At 35.1% G+C, this 16,046-nt stretch overlaps 1 protein-coding gene across 8 annotated transcripts in view; it reads left to right on the top strand.

The window, feature by feature from the left end:
- Window positions 1–16,046, top strand: part of GTF2I (general transcription factor IIi) — a 104,566-nt gene that overhangs the window by 65,715 nt on the left and 22,805 nt on the right. For all 8 annotated transcript variants that reach the window (XM_036887397.2, XM_057487222.1, XM_036887396.2 and 5 more), the window contains 5 exons: window positions 6,018–6,128; window positions 7,032–7,097; window positions 10,029–10,212; window positions 14,920–14,978; window positions 15,716–15,787. In XM_036887397.2, the coding sequence (XP_036743292.2) occupies window positions 6,018–6,128; window positions 7,032–7,097; window positions 10,029–10,212; window positions 14,920–14,978; window positions 15,716–15,787 (492 nt within the window). The remainder of the gene's footprint in view (window positions 1–6,017; window positions 6,129–7,031; window positions 7,098–10,028; window positions 10,213–14,919; window positions 14,979–15,715; window positions 15,788–16,046) is intronic.

Below are 16,046 nucleotides of genomic sequence, written 5' to 3'. Positions count from 1 at the left end.
CCATCTATTCTAATGTGTTGTTCAGTGCCTCTGTGTCCTTACTTATTTTCTGTCTGGTTGATCTGTCCTTCATAGTGAGTGGAGTGTTGAAGTCTCCTAAAATGAATGCATTGCATTCTATTTCCCCTTTTAATTCAGTTAGTATTTGTTTCACATATGTAGGTGCTCCTGTGTTGGGAGCATAGATATTTATAATGGTTATATCTTCTTGTTGGTTTGACCCCTTTATCATTATGTAATGTCCTTCTTTGTCTCTTGTGACTTTCTTTGTTTTGAAGTCTATTTTGTCTGATACAAGTACTGCAGCACCTGCTTTTTTCTATTAGTTGCACGAAGTATCTTTTTCCATCTCTTCACTTTTAGTCTGTGTATGTCTTTGGGTTTAAAGTGAGTCTCTTGTAGGCACCATATAGATGGTTCTTGTTTTTTTATTCATTCAGTGACTCTGTGTCTTGCTTGATGCATTCAGGCCATTTACATTTATGGTGATTATCAGTAGGTATGTACTTATTACCATTACAGACTTTAGATTCGTGGTTACCAAAGGTTCAAGGTTAACTTCCTTACTATCTAAGAGTCTAACTTAACTCACTTAATATACTATTAGAAACACAATCTAAGGGTTCTTTTCTTTTTCTCCTCCTTTTTTCTTCCTCCTCCATTCTTTATATATTAGGTATCATACTCTATAGTCTTTATCCCTTGATTGACTTTGGGGATAGTTAATTTAATTTTGCATTTGCTTAGTAATTAGCTGTTCTACTTTATTTACTGTGGTTTTATTACCTCTGGTGACAGCTATTAAACCTTAGGAACACTTCCATCTATAGCAGTTGCTCCAAAATAGACTGTAGAGATGTTTTGTGGGAGATAAATTCTCTCAGCTCTTGCTTATCTGGAAATTGTTTAATCCCTCCTTCAAATTTAAATGCTAATCTTGCCAGATAAAGTAATCTTGTTTCCAGGCCTGTCTGCTTCATTGCATTAAATACGTCATGCCACTCCCTTATGGCCTGTAAGGTTTATGCTGAGAAGTCTGATGTTAGCCTGATGGGCTTTCCTTTGTATGTGATCTTATTTCTCTCTCTGGCTGCTTTTAATAGTATGTCCTATCCTTGATCTTTGCCATTTTAATTAGTATATGTCTTGGTGTTTTCTTCCTTGGGTCCCTTGTGTTGGGAGATCTGTGCACCTCCATGGCCTGAGAGACTATCTCCTTCCCCAGATTGTGGAAGTTCTCAGCAGACCTCAAAGACATTTTCTATCCCTTTCTCTCTTCTTCTAGTACCCCTGTAATGCAAATGCTGTTCCATTTGGATTGGTCACACAGTTCTCTGAATATTCTTTCATTCTTAGAGATCCTTTTTACTCTCTGTGCCTCAGCTTCTTTGTATTCCTCTTCTCTAGTATCTATTTCATTTATCGTCTCCTCAACTGTATCCAACCTGCTTTTAATACCCTCCATCATGCTCTTCAGCGATTGGATCTCCGACCTGAATTCATTCCTGAGTTCTTGGATATGTTTCTGTACCTCCATTAGCATGTTGATGATTTTTATTTTGAACTCCCTTTGAGGAAGAGTCATGAGGTCCACGTCATTTAAATCTTTCTCCGGAGTTATATTAATTTTACTCTGGCCCATGTTCCTTTGGCGTTTCGTATTTGTATGTGGCGCCCTCTAGTGTTCAGAAGCTCTACTCTGGAGCTGCTCAGCCCCTGAAGCAATGTCAGGGGTCACAGGGGAGCAATATTGGTGCCTGGTGGGAGGAAAGAGCTGTTCCCTGCTTCCCGGCTGCTATGCCTGTCTCCACTGCCTTAATCAGTGGGACGAGCACACAGGTATAATAAGCTTTTGTCCCAGAGCAGCTGGATATGGATCCTTGCTTTCCACAAGTGGCTGAAATCTCAGTCTCTCCAGGAATTCTGCGTCTGTTAGCTTTCCAACCCCATAATCATGAGAGTATCATGAAAGTACCATGAAACATATGTTTGTGCTCCCAGAGCAGATCTCCAGAGTTAGGTATTCAGCAGTCCCAGGCTTCCACTCCCTCCCCGCTCAGTTTCTCTTCCTCCTGCCGGTGAGCTGGGTGGGCGAGGGGCTTGGGTCCCCCTGGGACACAGCTTTGGTACGTTACCCTGTTCCATGAGGTCTGCTCTTTTCTCCAGGTGTATGCAGTGTGCTGCAGTCCTGTTTCCTGTTGCTCTCTCAGGATTAGTTGTATTAATTATATTTTCGTATTATATGTGGTTTTAGGAGGAAGCCTCTGTCTCACCTCTCACACCACCATCTTTAATCCTTGTCCTATGTGGCATCACTTTTTAATATAATCTTCATTAAATCATTTTTTGTCTTGTTAAAAAATACTCTTCTAGGCTTGTCTTTGTTTTTTCTGTTTTGTGGTCAGTGAGGTTATTTTTATAAAACATATTCATAACATTTAAAATCCTTGTATTATCTAAGATAAGTTAGACTGAAGAAGTGAGGTCTTAACTCTAAAGAAAAGCTGTCTTGCATGTCCCCTCAGCCTCAATTTCAGACAATTTAGATAATAATTGACATTGGTAGATCATCTTCAATTCATACCAGCCTACAGCAGTATTTTTTTCCACTTTATATACTCGTTTCCATTTTCATTTTATGTAATTCAGTTAATGAACAGTGAAATTATGATCTATAGTAAAATTTAGACTACATTAGCCTACAGGGGAAATACTTTTGTTTTAAATGTCATTGCTTAATGTTTGTAAGGAAATACTAATATTAAACATTTAAGATGCTTTAACAATATTCATAGGTGAAACAAGTATATTTTGTTTTTTCCTATGCTAGCTAGCGTAAAAAATACTCTGAGGCTTCTAAAAATCTGTTTGGAAATTGAGAAAGTGGGTTTTTTTTTTTTTCAATATTTTTTCAGAATTGAAGGCCAAACATGTTAATGATACCTTATGTTTTTCAAAGAGTATCTTCCAATATGAATCTACTTATTTAATAACCTATCATAGGGTCTTTTGGCTGTTTTTAATCCTTGCAGTAATTACAAGCTCGGATGCGCAGTCAAGTTTTATTTTACTAGTAATTTGTCTTTTTTTAATTGTTTTATATCATGGTTCTTATTTTTCTAGATTTGAACATGGGTTTTTACAGACACATTCAGCACAGGAAAGTTTTTATATAGTGTCATAAGTTGTTAATGTGATAATATTTTCCTAAGCTAGTATCTCCTAACATAGCATTTTTTCCTCAGCACATAAGAGTCCTAATGTGGCTATACCTGGAATTAGTGACATTGGTGCTCATTTCTCCTATAGTCTGAAATGGTCAGGGAATGATTGCAGGTTTCACCAGAACGTCTGTTGGTATTATAGGAAGACCCCCTAATCAGTGAACCAGGGTAACAATGTCTGATTGTGTTCTCTGATGCTGTGATAAGAATGAGATAAAAGGGGGTTAGGCTTCGTTCATATTTTTCCCTTGGTTGGCATATAAAGCATATAAAAGTTACCCTTTGCTGTCCCAGGCAATATTATATATTATATAACAAAGACAAATCTAGGATATTTGTATATTAGGCCAAATTTGGGTTTCTTGTTACATGTTTGAGAGTTACCTGTTAGTTCAGCGGAGTTGTAACCATAATCTCATCTCAGCCGCACTATGTAGTGATGTGACATAACTAAGTCACATGACTTTCTGAGCCTTTTTTTAGCTGTAAAATGAGAGTGAAAATTACACTGGGTCTAAAAGGGTAAGTTTGAGTAATTGAATATATTTTTTATTGTTATTGTTTTTAATAGTAATTATTCTATATCCCATATTTTTAAGGATAATTTCTTAAAATAATATTTTTATAGGTGGTATTTGAGCAGAAATAGCAGTGTGTCACCTGACATTTTCAGAGACTAGAAGAATATGACAATGATAACTTTTTTTTTTTTTTTTTTTTAGATAATTATTTTTTATTGAAGGGTAGTTGACACACAGTATTACATTACATTAGTTTCAGGTGTACAACACAGTGATTCTACATTTATATACATGATAATTCTAAGTACCAGCTATCACCATACCAAGTTGTTACAATATTTTGACTATATTCCTTATGCTATACATTACATCCCGGTTGCTTATTTATTTTACAATTGGAAGTGTGTACTTTTTCTTGGTTGTTGTTGTTAGGGCATCTCTCATATTTATTGATCAAATGGTTGTTAACAACAATAAAATTCTGTATAGGGGAGTCAATGCTCAATGCACAATCATTAATCCACCCCAAGCCTAATTTTCGTCAGTCTCCAATCTTCTGAAGCATAATGAACAAGTTCTTACATGGAGAACAAATTCTTACATAGTGAATAAGTTACATGGTGAACAGTACAAGGGCAGTCATCACAGAAACTTTTGGTTTTGCTCATGCATTATGAACTGTAAACAGTCAGTTCAAATATGAATACCCATTTGATTTTTATACTTGATTTATATGTGGATACCACATTTCTCTCTTTATTATTTTTAATAAGATGCTGAAGTGGTAGGTAGATACAACATAAAGGTAGAAAACATAGTTTAGTGTTGTAAGAGAGCAAATGTAGATGATCAGGTGTGTGCCTGTAGACTATGTGTTAATCCAAGCTAGACAAGGGCAATAAAACATCCACATATGCAGAAGATTTCTCTCAGAACAGGGGGGGTGAGGTTCTAAGCCTCACCTCTGTTGATCCCCAATTTCTCACCTGATGACCCCCCTGCGACTGTGCCTGTCTTAGGTTGTTCCTCCCTTGAGGAATCTTACCCGTCTCTGGCTAACCAGTCATCTTCCGGGGCCATACAGGGAAATGTTAAGTTGGTAAGTGAGAGAGAAGCCTTATTGTTTGAAATGGTTAGCTTTTTATTTCTTTGCATATTTATGCCCTGTGGCTTCTATGCCCAGCATTTGTCTTGAGGTATCTTTACCACTTGGAGGAGTTATGATACTCGGTAAATTTGATATGAGGCACGAATTCTATTTAAGAATTCGTAATTAGGAAGAAAGAAGAAAAGCTATAGAAGTAGCAGGCGGGAGAAAACATGGGAAGATTGATTATTTCTTTGACATATCTTCTTGTAGAGTAACTTCAGCATGTATAGATTTTAAGCTACTACTTAAATTGCGCACACACATTAACATAATAGGAGTATAGTTACATAACCAAAGGACAATGATAACTTTTTATTTGATCCAAGTGTTAGGTATATTGAAGTACCACAGCAGGTTTGAGTTGCAGACATATCCGTGAAAAGATTAGCATGAACTCTTAGTACAAGTGACTGAGTAGTCTGTAGTTTAATTGTTTTATACCATGGTTCTTATTTTTCTAGATTTGAACATGGGTTTTTACAGACACATTCAGCACAGGAAAGTTTTTTTATGATCTATAGTAAAATTTGGACTACATTAGCCTACAGGGGAAATACTGATTCCCACATAGGTTCTGTATCGATTGAATCAACATCTGTTTCATAAATAATATAGTCCTGTCCCCTTAATTTTGTAAATTCTGTGTTAAAAGTATTTAGCAAAAAGTTATTATCCAACCTCCCTTGTTTATGCTTGGATTTTATATAGGCTTGGGTATTTTTTTGATTCAAACTATACTTTGTCCCTCTTTTTTTATATAATTATAGGTAGCTTCTGCATTAAAACCTTTTTCTTCAAAGGCTTAGACTAATCCTAGGAGCTGGGGAGTTAAGAGAAAAGGGTAATTTATGACAACAGAATTCAAATTAAGTAAGCTAAAAAAAGAAATGAAACAAGACAAGGGAAAATGAGGAATATTCACTTGAGCACATCCTGAAAGAGGAGGAAAACTGCAAATGTAATTGGGAAAAAATACTCTGAAAATGAGAAAACAGAAGTAATGATTGAGACTCCAGACAGTTCTAAAGCCCCCCATGTCTTTTGAATGTTGAGACTGTTAACAAGCAGTGCCTGTAACTCATTCAGGCTGTTCTTCCAGTGATGACAGTTTTCTTTTTCAAGATGATGATTATTCTCCACCTACCAAGAGACCAAAGAGCAATGAGCCACCCCAGCCGCCCGCTGCAGAGCCTGCTAATGCTGGAAAACGGAAAGTGAGGGAGTTCAACTTCGGTAAGTGCTCAATTTAAATACAAACCCTTTCTCTCTAACTCTTTCTCTCTATTTCCCTTGGATCTCTTTCTATTACTGATAGAAAGAGCATTCTGGGGGGCAGGAGGCATATTAAATTTCTCACTGCTTTAGAGTCTGAGGAAAACCAACAGCAGTTTGAAAGTAACTTCACTTGTTTAAGTGAAGTTTTGGGTTGATGGGAGCATAAAATGTATTCTGATGTTGCTTTAAGTTAGTAATGAAGTTATTTTTCTTAGCCATAGAAGCTTTATTTCAGTATATTTCACATCCTAACTTTCCTTGCTCTGCCAGCAGCTAATCTAACCAAACCCCAAGTGGATGGTGAATCCCTTTGAAGGGACTAAATAAAACATAAGTAATAAATTGTGTTTGTGTGATCCATATTCTGAATAGATAGAACATCTAGCTTTATGTACATTTCTAAGCTAGCTTTTAATATTTTAACTTGTCATAGTCACAGTTATTGGATATAAATTGAGTTTACACACATAGTAAATTTATTTATATTCTTTACCACTCTGTTCTAAGTTGCAACTACATATGAATTCTTTTTTCCATACAACTTGACATGTTTTAGAAGTTGTCTTTTTTTGCCTTCCAGTTTATCAGGGAACTGGTCTTTTCTGCCCTCCTGCTTTTCAGAAATTATAAGGCTAAAAAGAGATACTTGGTATGAAGTGTTTTCAAAAATAAACTTTAAAACGTCCTCTATAACCTTATTGAATGAATTTTAAGAACCACAAAAAAGGAAGTTTTTAGGAAAGCAGTAAATGAGGATAGACTATTATTATGTAGAAAATAAATAATTAGATAGGGAATCTTAACATAATTAGTGTCCTCAAACAGGTTTATATCAATGTTCAACTTTCTCTCAATTTTCAGAGAAATGGAATGCTCGAATTACTGATCTACGTAAACAGGTGGAAGAGTTGTTTGAAAGAAAATATGGTAAGGCTAAACTCAGAAATCCTTCTGATACTTTATTCATAAGCTTTTTAACAATGGAGTTACTGTTCATCTAATCAGAGCACATCAGTTCCCACAGGGAACTGTGCCTTAATTATATATCTGTCCCTCAAAAGGTAATAGATAGTGTCTGTCCAAATACTTGAAACTTAGTTTCTAGGTTATAAAGCTTAGGAAGAATTTTCTTTCTGTAATCAGTCAGCATTTCTTTCAAACTTTAGCGTGCGTATCTGGGAATTCATATATTTGTTGAAAGTGATTTTGGAGATAAAATTAAAGATTTTGTTAATTAATGGTCTTTCTTAATTTGCTAAATCTAGTTAAATCTGTGTTAAATCTGTTCATCTAGATGCCCTATTTTCTCTACTCATACCTTGATATGTATGTACATACATATATGTATCTGTTTTAAGTTAGATCTCAAATTCTCATTTCCTTTCATTGTCTTATTCTATCCTGTAGCTACCTGTCTATAGTGATCAGACAGTTTATTATCATCTGATGTTATATATCAGATGTTTACCAGAAAACAGTAGTTACCATTTAAAAATATCATGGTTTGCTTTTCTTTTATTTGGAGAATTTTTTACTTTGCAATCCACTAGCAAGCTGTAAATTATATGATACACTGAATTTTGACTTAAATATATTTCTGTAGTGTCTTGCACCACTGAATTTCTCTATATGAAGTTTTTAAATGATAAGCCATATTGGCATTACTTACTTCAATAAACTTGAAATGATCATTTCTGTTTCTCATGGATAATAACCTGTCCCTCAGTGAAGACTGAGAGAAAATTCAAAGATGAGTGTAATAACTTTTCCTTAAGATTGTCCTAGTATTTCTCCCACTTTTCAGTTGTCATAGACTTTTACCTGTGATTTTAATTGGTCCATTTCAAAGAAAAAAACCCAACATACTCTACGTGATATCAACATGATCATAATATTATGGGCTCTGGGACAGAATGCTCAGCCATCTCATCTAATCCTCTCTGAGCCTTGGTATCCTCTTTCGTGAAAATGGTCAAGAGAACTGTAGATATACTGTGAAGAGTTGATGAGATAGTGGCTTCATGGAATACTTGGCATGTAAATACATAATTTTAGTTGTATATACTGTTTATATTTTTGTTAATGTGTTTAAATTTAGTACTATTTTGAGTAAAAATAATTTATTAGAAGTTTTATAAATCTCAGTGCTTGTAAAGAGGCAAAGGTTGTTTTTGCTTTTGTTGTAATTATAAGAAAATGGTGTTTACCAACAATTGTGAAATTATAACAACAATATTCATATTCTGTACTTTCAAAGCAACTATAGTGGTAATTGCCTTCAGGGAAGATACTTTTGTTATATGTGAGTATGTATTTCAGATGTGTATCAACAAGGACTTTAAATCTAACTCAGTATTAATGTATACTATGGTACACTTGAAACTTTTCTACAAATATTACTGCTTAGCAAATAGACTTTAATATTAAGTGCCAGCCAGAAAGAGGGAGGAGGGACAAGGGTGTCTGTAGTAGTCATACTTGTTTGGGGACATTTTGGACAGTGTGGGTGGCACCTCTGCTGTTATCACTGGAAAACATTTTAGGTAACTGCTGTGTTAAATGAAATAGAAGCCTTTGAAGGAATAATGGTTTGTGTCTGCTATGCAGTTGTAGAAAATTTGGCATTGCTTCACTTGGTATCAAAATGTTTGAAATTTTTGATACTAACTCCTAATATGCCTGTTGCAGAAAACTGATGCTTATAAAAAACCTTTTTACTATGAAAATTTCCATACAAGAAACAAAAATAAGGAATACAAAGACCCTCTAAGAGTCTTATCACCCAAGTTTAAAAACCAAGTTCAGAATATTTTACTTTGTTGTCTTTTCCTATCCTGTTCCTTTTTGATGGCAAGAATTTTTTAAAACTCAAATGTCTCAGGCATCATGTCATTTCACCTCTCAAAAGCCTGCATTTCAGAGTGAGGAGTTGGGTTAGGGGAAGACATTATCTTGATTGCAGTTCTGTTATCACACCTAAAATCAGTATATATAATACAAAAGTCCCCTATCATATAGAAAAACTGACCTCTTCCTTGTTTGTTTAATAAAATCAGTTGTTACTACACAGTTGACCCTTGAACAACGTGCTGGGTAGGGGGTGCCAACTCCCTGTGCAGATGGCATTTAACTTTTGACACCCCCACAAAACAACTATTAACAGCCTACTGTTTACCAAAAACCCAATTAACACATATTCTGTATGTTAATGTATTATATACTACTATTATAATAAAATAAAAACAGGAAAATGTTCTTTTAAATTGTCACAGATCTCCAAAAAATTTTGCCGTATATTTATTGAAAAAAAATCCACATATAAGTGGACCTACACAGTCAAATCTGCACTATGTTCAAACCCAAGGGTCAGCTATATTTGATTCTTAAGATTACCTGTGCTTGACTCTTTGCATTATTTTACCCTTGGGTAAATAAGTCCTAGCAGAATTTTTACAGTTCAGAAAAACGTTCTTCAATTATTAAATAATCCTTTTTATACTAATATTTATGTCTTAAAAATGCAACGTCTCTTCATTGTATACTGTATGTATTACACTGACTGGTATGTTTTTCTGGATTCATCTGTGTTTCAGATTTCAGTTGAAAGTCTGGCTATACCTACAGTACCTCAAAGTAATACATTATTTCATGGCAGATTTGGTTAAATACAGTACTGACATATTTGGCGTTCTGTTTCTTTTACTTCTTTTGTACTGTTTTTCTTTTGATTCAGTTTGAGTAAACAGAAGTAAAGACAAGTTACAGAAGCCACAGAGCAATTCATAATTCAGTTCTTCCCACAGACTGTGCTTAATCCTTGTCATTTAATGATCTTTTTTTCTCTTTTTATCTTTAAAGCTCAAGCTATAAAAGCCAAAGGTCCTGTGACGATCCCATACCCTCTTTTCCAGTCACATGTTGAAGATCTTTATGTGGAAGGACTTCCGGAGGGAATTCCTTTCAGAAGGCCATCTACTTACGGGATTCCTCGTCTTGAGAGGATATTACTTGCAAAGGAAAGGATTCGTTTTGTGATTAAGAAGTAAGATTCTCAGACTCTTGTCTTTGTTCTTGATGAGTGTATCTTTTTATATTGGTGATGAGTACTCATTTACCACTAAGACTATATTAAAATTAAGTTTGAGTTATTATATATTGCTTTATTTTTCACTTTTTAATGTCTCTGTGTTCACAATTGTGTCAGTCCTGTCAGAATTGGCTTTTGAAACACACACCTACCCATACCTGATTGCCCATACTGTCATTTTCTTTTCCAGTTTTTTTGCTAAGGAAAGTAATAAAACACCAGTGGCTCATTTTCAGGTCTGAATTTTTAAAAGCATATGTGTAAATACATTTAAATTGTAAAATTAGAAGTAAATGAAACAGCAGAAATAAGAATGGAAGAAAAACTAAAAGATAGCAGAATGGTGTAACTTCCGCATTGACATAAAGGGCGCAGCAAGGTGCTTTTAAAAAAATAAAGTGCAGCAGTGGGGATTGGAAGTGTAAATGCTTCCATTTTAAAATGGCAGATATAGCACATGTTTTCATGTTTTCTCCTAAGATTCTATTATGAATACAATATAAAGCTTCAAAAACGAAAAGGGTATTTATTAGTAAATGTTAGCAAATGTGAATGTATGGAAACTTATTACATCCATGAAAAAAATTCCTGGTATATTTGTAAAAGGAACAATTGGAGAATCATCTAGGAAATTGTAAAATAAACACAATTACTAAACTAAAATGGTCAGTGAAAGGTCCGGAAGATTGTTAGATGTGTAAATTGGAAGGAAGCTTGTGTCTTTGAGACATGAGAAAGGATATCGAGTCCTCATCTAGTGACATTGGACTTAAAGTGAAGAGAAGGAAGGTGTAAAAAATGAGTAACAGTTAAACTGGACAGCTACATGTAAGACACTGAAACTGGATTATTGTCTAACCCCATACACAAAAGTAAGCTCAAAATGGATCAAAGACCTGAATTAAGTCATGAAACCATAAAACTCTTAGAAGAAAACATAGGCAAAAAATCTCTTAAATATAAACATGAGCAACTTTTTCTTGAACACACCTCCTCAAACAAGGGAAACAAAAGCAAAAATGAACAAATGGGACTACGTCAAGCTAAAAAGTATATAGCAAAGGATGCCATAAGCAGAACAAAAAAGCATCCTACAGCATGGGAGAACATATTCATAAATGACTTACCCAATAAGGGGTTGGTTAACATCCAAAAACTATATAAAAATATATAAAAAGCTCACATGGCTCCACACCAAAAAAGCAAATAACCCAATTAAAAAATGGGCAGAGGATCAGAACATACACTTCTCCAAAGAAGAAATTCAGATGGCCAACAGGCACATGAAAAGATGCTCCACATCGCTAATTATCAGGGAAATGCAAATTAAAACCACAATGAGATATCACCTCACACCAGTTAAGATGGCCAACATCCAAAAGACAAGAAACAACAAATGCTGGCAAGGATGCGGAGAAAGGGGAACCTTCTTACACTGTTGGTGGGAATGTAAATTAGTTCAACCGTTGTGGAAAGCAATAATGGAGGTCCTTAAAAAACTAAAAATAGAAATATCATTTGACTCAGTAATTCCACTCCTAGGAATTTACCCAAAGAAAAAAGATCCCTGATTCAAAAAGACATGCACCTTTGTTTATTGCAGCACTATTTCCAATAGCCTAGATATGGAAGCAGCCTGTGTCCATCAGTAGATGAATGGATGAAGATGTGGTACATATACACAGTGGAATATTATTCAGCCATAAGAAGAAAACAAATCCTACCATTTGGAACAATATGGATGGAGCTAGAGGGTATTGGGCTCTGAAATAAATCAAGCAGAGAAACACAAGTACCCCCAGATGATTTCAGTCATTTGTGGAGTATAACAGCAAAGCAAAACTGAAGGAACAAAACCAGCAGCAGGCTCACAGACTCCAAGAAGGGACCAGCAGTTACCAAAGAGAAGGGGTTGAGGAGAGTGGGGAGGGAGGGAAAGAAGGAGGGAGAAGGGGATTAAGGGGCATGATAATTAGCACACACAATATAGGTAGGTCACGGGGAAGGCAGTATAGCACGGGAAAGACAAGTCATGACTCTGTAGCATCTTACTACGTTGATGGACAGTGATTGCAATGGGGTGGGAAGGACTTGATAATATGGGTGAATGTTGAAACCACAATGTTACTCATGTGAAACCTTCATAAGATTGTGTATCAGTGATACCTTAATTAAAAGAAAAAAGTGAAGAACAATTATTTTCCAAGCATGAAAAAACTGTAGAGCAGAATAAATGAGAGGAAAGGAAAGATACATACCTAGTCAAACTTTCAGTGACCTAAGTATAAGGGAAGAAAACCATTAGGTTCCAGAGACTAAGATCATGTCATCCATAAGGAATGAAAATCACACTGATGATAAATCTGCTTTGAGCAGATGATGTAACACTCTTAAGCAATTCTTCCCACCTTAAAGTGGATTTGAACCTTGCATTTGGTAGCCACCCAGACTTGCCAAACATGTATGAAAGCAAGTAGGGATTTTGTGATGTGGAGGAGGTAGGGTAGCAGTTGGGGTGTCTCCAGCAGTAAGTAACAAAAACCTTTAACTCAAATTGGCTTATTTAAGTACAGTAAGATGCTTGTCTCACCTAGCAAGGAGGTCAGAGATAGGATGATTAAAACTATGGGGCTCTGCTTCTGGTCTCAGACCCTTCCTTTCTTGTTTCTCATAGTTTCCTTAAGCTGGTCATAAGGTGGATGCAATAGTTCAGTCCTCATAGCCAGACACATCTATGGAAGAGAGACAGCAGCTAGCTGTATTTCTTCTCTGATAACAAGAAAACCTTGGAATACGGCCTTAATTTTCTCTGGTTAGAATTATGTCAAGTGCTGACTCCTCAGCCAGGCACAGGCATGAGAAAGATGAACACCATGATGAATTTAGACCAAGCAGGACTCACCCCTAAGGGAGTGGGGATGGGCTCACTTATCCTGGAATACATGGCTTTTATTTTACATCCTTCTCGTGTGAATGAGTTTTTTTGAGTCATGTGCATATTATAACTGATTTTCACAAAAAAATTTCTGAGAAATCTTTGAGCTAGGAACAGTGAAGTGAATGACAGTAGTAGCGTAATAATCATATCATTTGCAGAAATAGTTCAGCTTCCTTACTTAGGCAATGCTGTGATACTGTTGAAAAAATGGGGGAAATTAACTGCCTTGATCAAAGATGGTAACAAAGCACACTCGCCTCTGTATTGGTATTAAGGGAAGGACACGAGCTTTTAAGATTTAAGTAAGGGTGAAGAAGACCCAATAGGACCTGATAGGTGAGCTATCCTCCACAGAGAGGAACTTGTTGATAACAGATACTTTTCTTTCAAATAAACTAATTTAAAGATCTAGTAGTCTCTCATGAAATTGAATGGTAAACAAAATTGGGCTTGTTCTAAAACCCTGACACTCAATGAACCTTAAACAAACATCCCCTGAACATTGATAGTATTATTTTAATGTGTATTTTAAAACAAACTTACTGTTTTAACTCTAATTGTACTTGTACTCAATTGCTTGATTTTTAAGGTAACAACAGTGCTTAAAGAAAATACATGAATTAACTTACAGGTTTTGCTCATGTTTGCTATTCATGAATCATATAAATTATAAAACTCTATTTGGATGTTTAAATGTTTGTGCAAGCTTATCCCAAAGGTACTTAATGCTGTGCACATCCTGTTCTAAGTCCTTTCAGTATACTCCGTTATGGGAAGCCCGTCTTCCACATATGGAAGGGACTTTTTAAGCCTTTTTCTGAAGGTTAATATAGTTAGTCTTGATAAAATGTATTTTGTTCAAGGGTATGGGGGAATTTGTGGAGTGACGGAATATTTTATTTGGTGTTGGTTGCAGTTGTAAGTATTTGTCAAAGCTCATCAAATTGGAACTTTCTTACACATAACTTATATTTCAATGTAACTAAAATATTAATAACTTGAAAAAAATGTATTTTGTTCATTTAGAAGGGTAATTCTGTAGAGTTTAGCTCACTGATACTTTCAAATACTCGTATCCCACTGACTTAATCCTGTATTAGTTTCCAGCATTTCTGAGATTATTGTTAATGTAGGCATGATTATGCTTATCTGTGATTCTGTCCCCCCAGCTCCCACCCACAGTAACTTGAGGCTGTTACAACAAAATAACACATGGAGTGACAAGGGATATATAAGTTAAATTGTGAAAATTCTGTGATCTAGAAATTATGATATATGGGCTGTTGTGTATTAGGAAGAAAATTTAAAGTGTATATTATCCTGCAAATGTTAGTATTGAAATATGTTTAGGGTTTTAATAACCCATTTATAGATAGGTTGAAGTAAGGTAGTCTTGGATGTAATGTAAAATTAAAAACTGTCATTTAAAATTCTTGTAGTTTGCTTCTTTTGGTGCCGTGCTTTTATAAAATACCTCTAGGTTACTAAGTTTTTTTCTGTGAGGACAAGTGCTCAGTGAAGCACCATATGAAACCATTTGCCATTGCCATTTGATCTTCTTACATTGTAGAAATATGAGGGAATTAGAATTTAATTGTGCTCAGGAGTCCAGGTTGTTTATTCTTTTTAAAACTGGCTTTGATGACTGAATATTACTTAAGTACTAGTAGTTACTATTGCTGAGTATTATCTGGTAATACTTAGTACTTTTTCTTACCTTTTAGACACGAACTTCTGAATTCAACACGTGAAGACTTACAACTTGACAAACCAGCTTCAGGTGGTAGGTCTCCAGTCTCTGTCACAACAGAATGTTCTGTACCAGAAATGCACAATGTCAAAGTACTGTCCAATACTCCAAAAGAATAACTTGATTTTCTTCTTAATAATCCTATAATCTATAAATAACATAATAAATAAGTACAAATATCACATTTCTGGCTAGACAGGAAGAACCATGTCTGTTGAACCTTTGAGTCTCAAAATGATGTATTGAACAGTTTTTATCTCAGTATGCATTAGTCAGATGATCATTATGCCCAGGATATAAAAAGATTAACTTCTTCGAGTATATAGCCACTGGTACTGTCACTTGTTCATTAGATGTGCTTTGAAGGAAATACAGTCATTAATTTGTTCTTGCTTTTTCCCTGGAGTGGAGGGGTGTGGGGATAAAAAATGGGAGTCATGGCAGTCAGAGGTGGTATAATGGAAGGAGTTTCAGCATTATCACATCCCTAATTTTATCATTTTAACAATCACCCACTAACTGTTCTTGAGTAAACTGAATTCTGCTATTTCCTAGCTTTAGTTTATGACACTTTTGAGTACCTATGTAAAATTACTCTTAAATTATTAATTTTCATTTTGTTTTATTCTTGTATTTACTGTCAGTGCTATTTTTATTTAAGCATTCTGAAATCTTAAAATTTTAGAACTGAAAAAATATGCTGCCTATCATATTTAATAATCTAAATTATTAAGTCAATTTGAGGAAATGTGTATTTGCTATTCTTACAGTAAAGGAAGAGTGGTATGCCAGAATCACTAAATTACGGAAGATGGTAGATCAGCTTTTCTGCAAAAAATTTGGTAAGTTTAATTTTCCCCCAGCTAAATACATTATGGAATAATTTTTCCAAATTTTGCTCTAAGAAAGAATATATGATAAATACAACTCACCTTGTTTTCTAACATATTTATTATGAAAAGGAGAGAAAATAGTGTAGTAAACCCATGCACTCTTTACTAAGTGATTCTTTTTTGCAGTATAGGTGATAGAGCATATACTGCCATGCAGTTGGAATCCTGTCCTTGGACCTTGAACAGCGTGTGGCGTGCCATGCTGGAA

The sequence above is a fragment of the Manis pentadactyla genome, chromosome 10, assembly GCF_030020395.1.
Source record: "Manis pentadactyla isolate mManPen7 chromosome 10, mManPen7.hap1, whole genome shotgun sequence".
NCBI lineage: Eukaryota > Metazoa > Chordata > Mammalia > Pholidota > Manidae > Manis > Manis pentadactyla.
The sequence above is the reverse complement of the archived record's forward strand: the minus strand, read 5'-3'. Positions and strand labels throughout refer to the sequence as shown.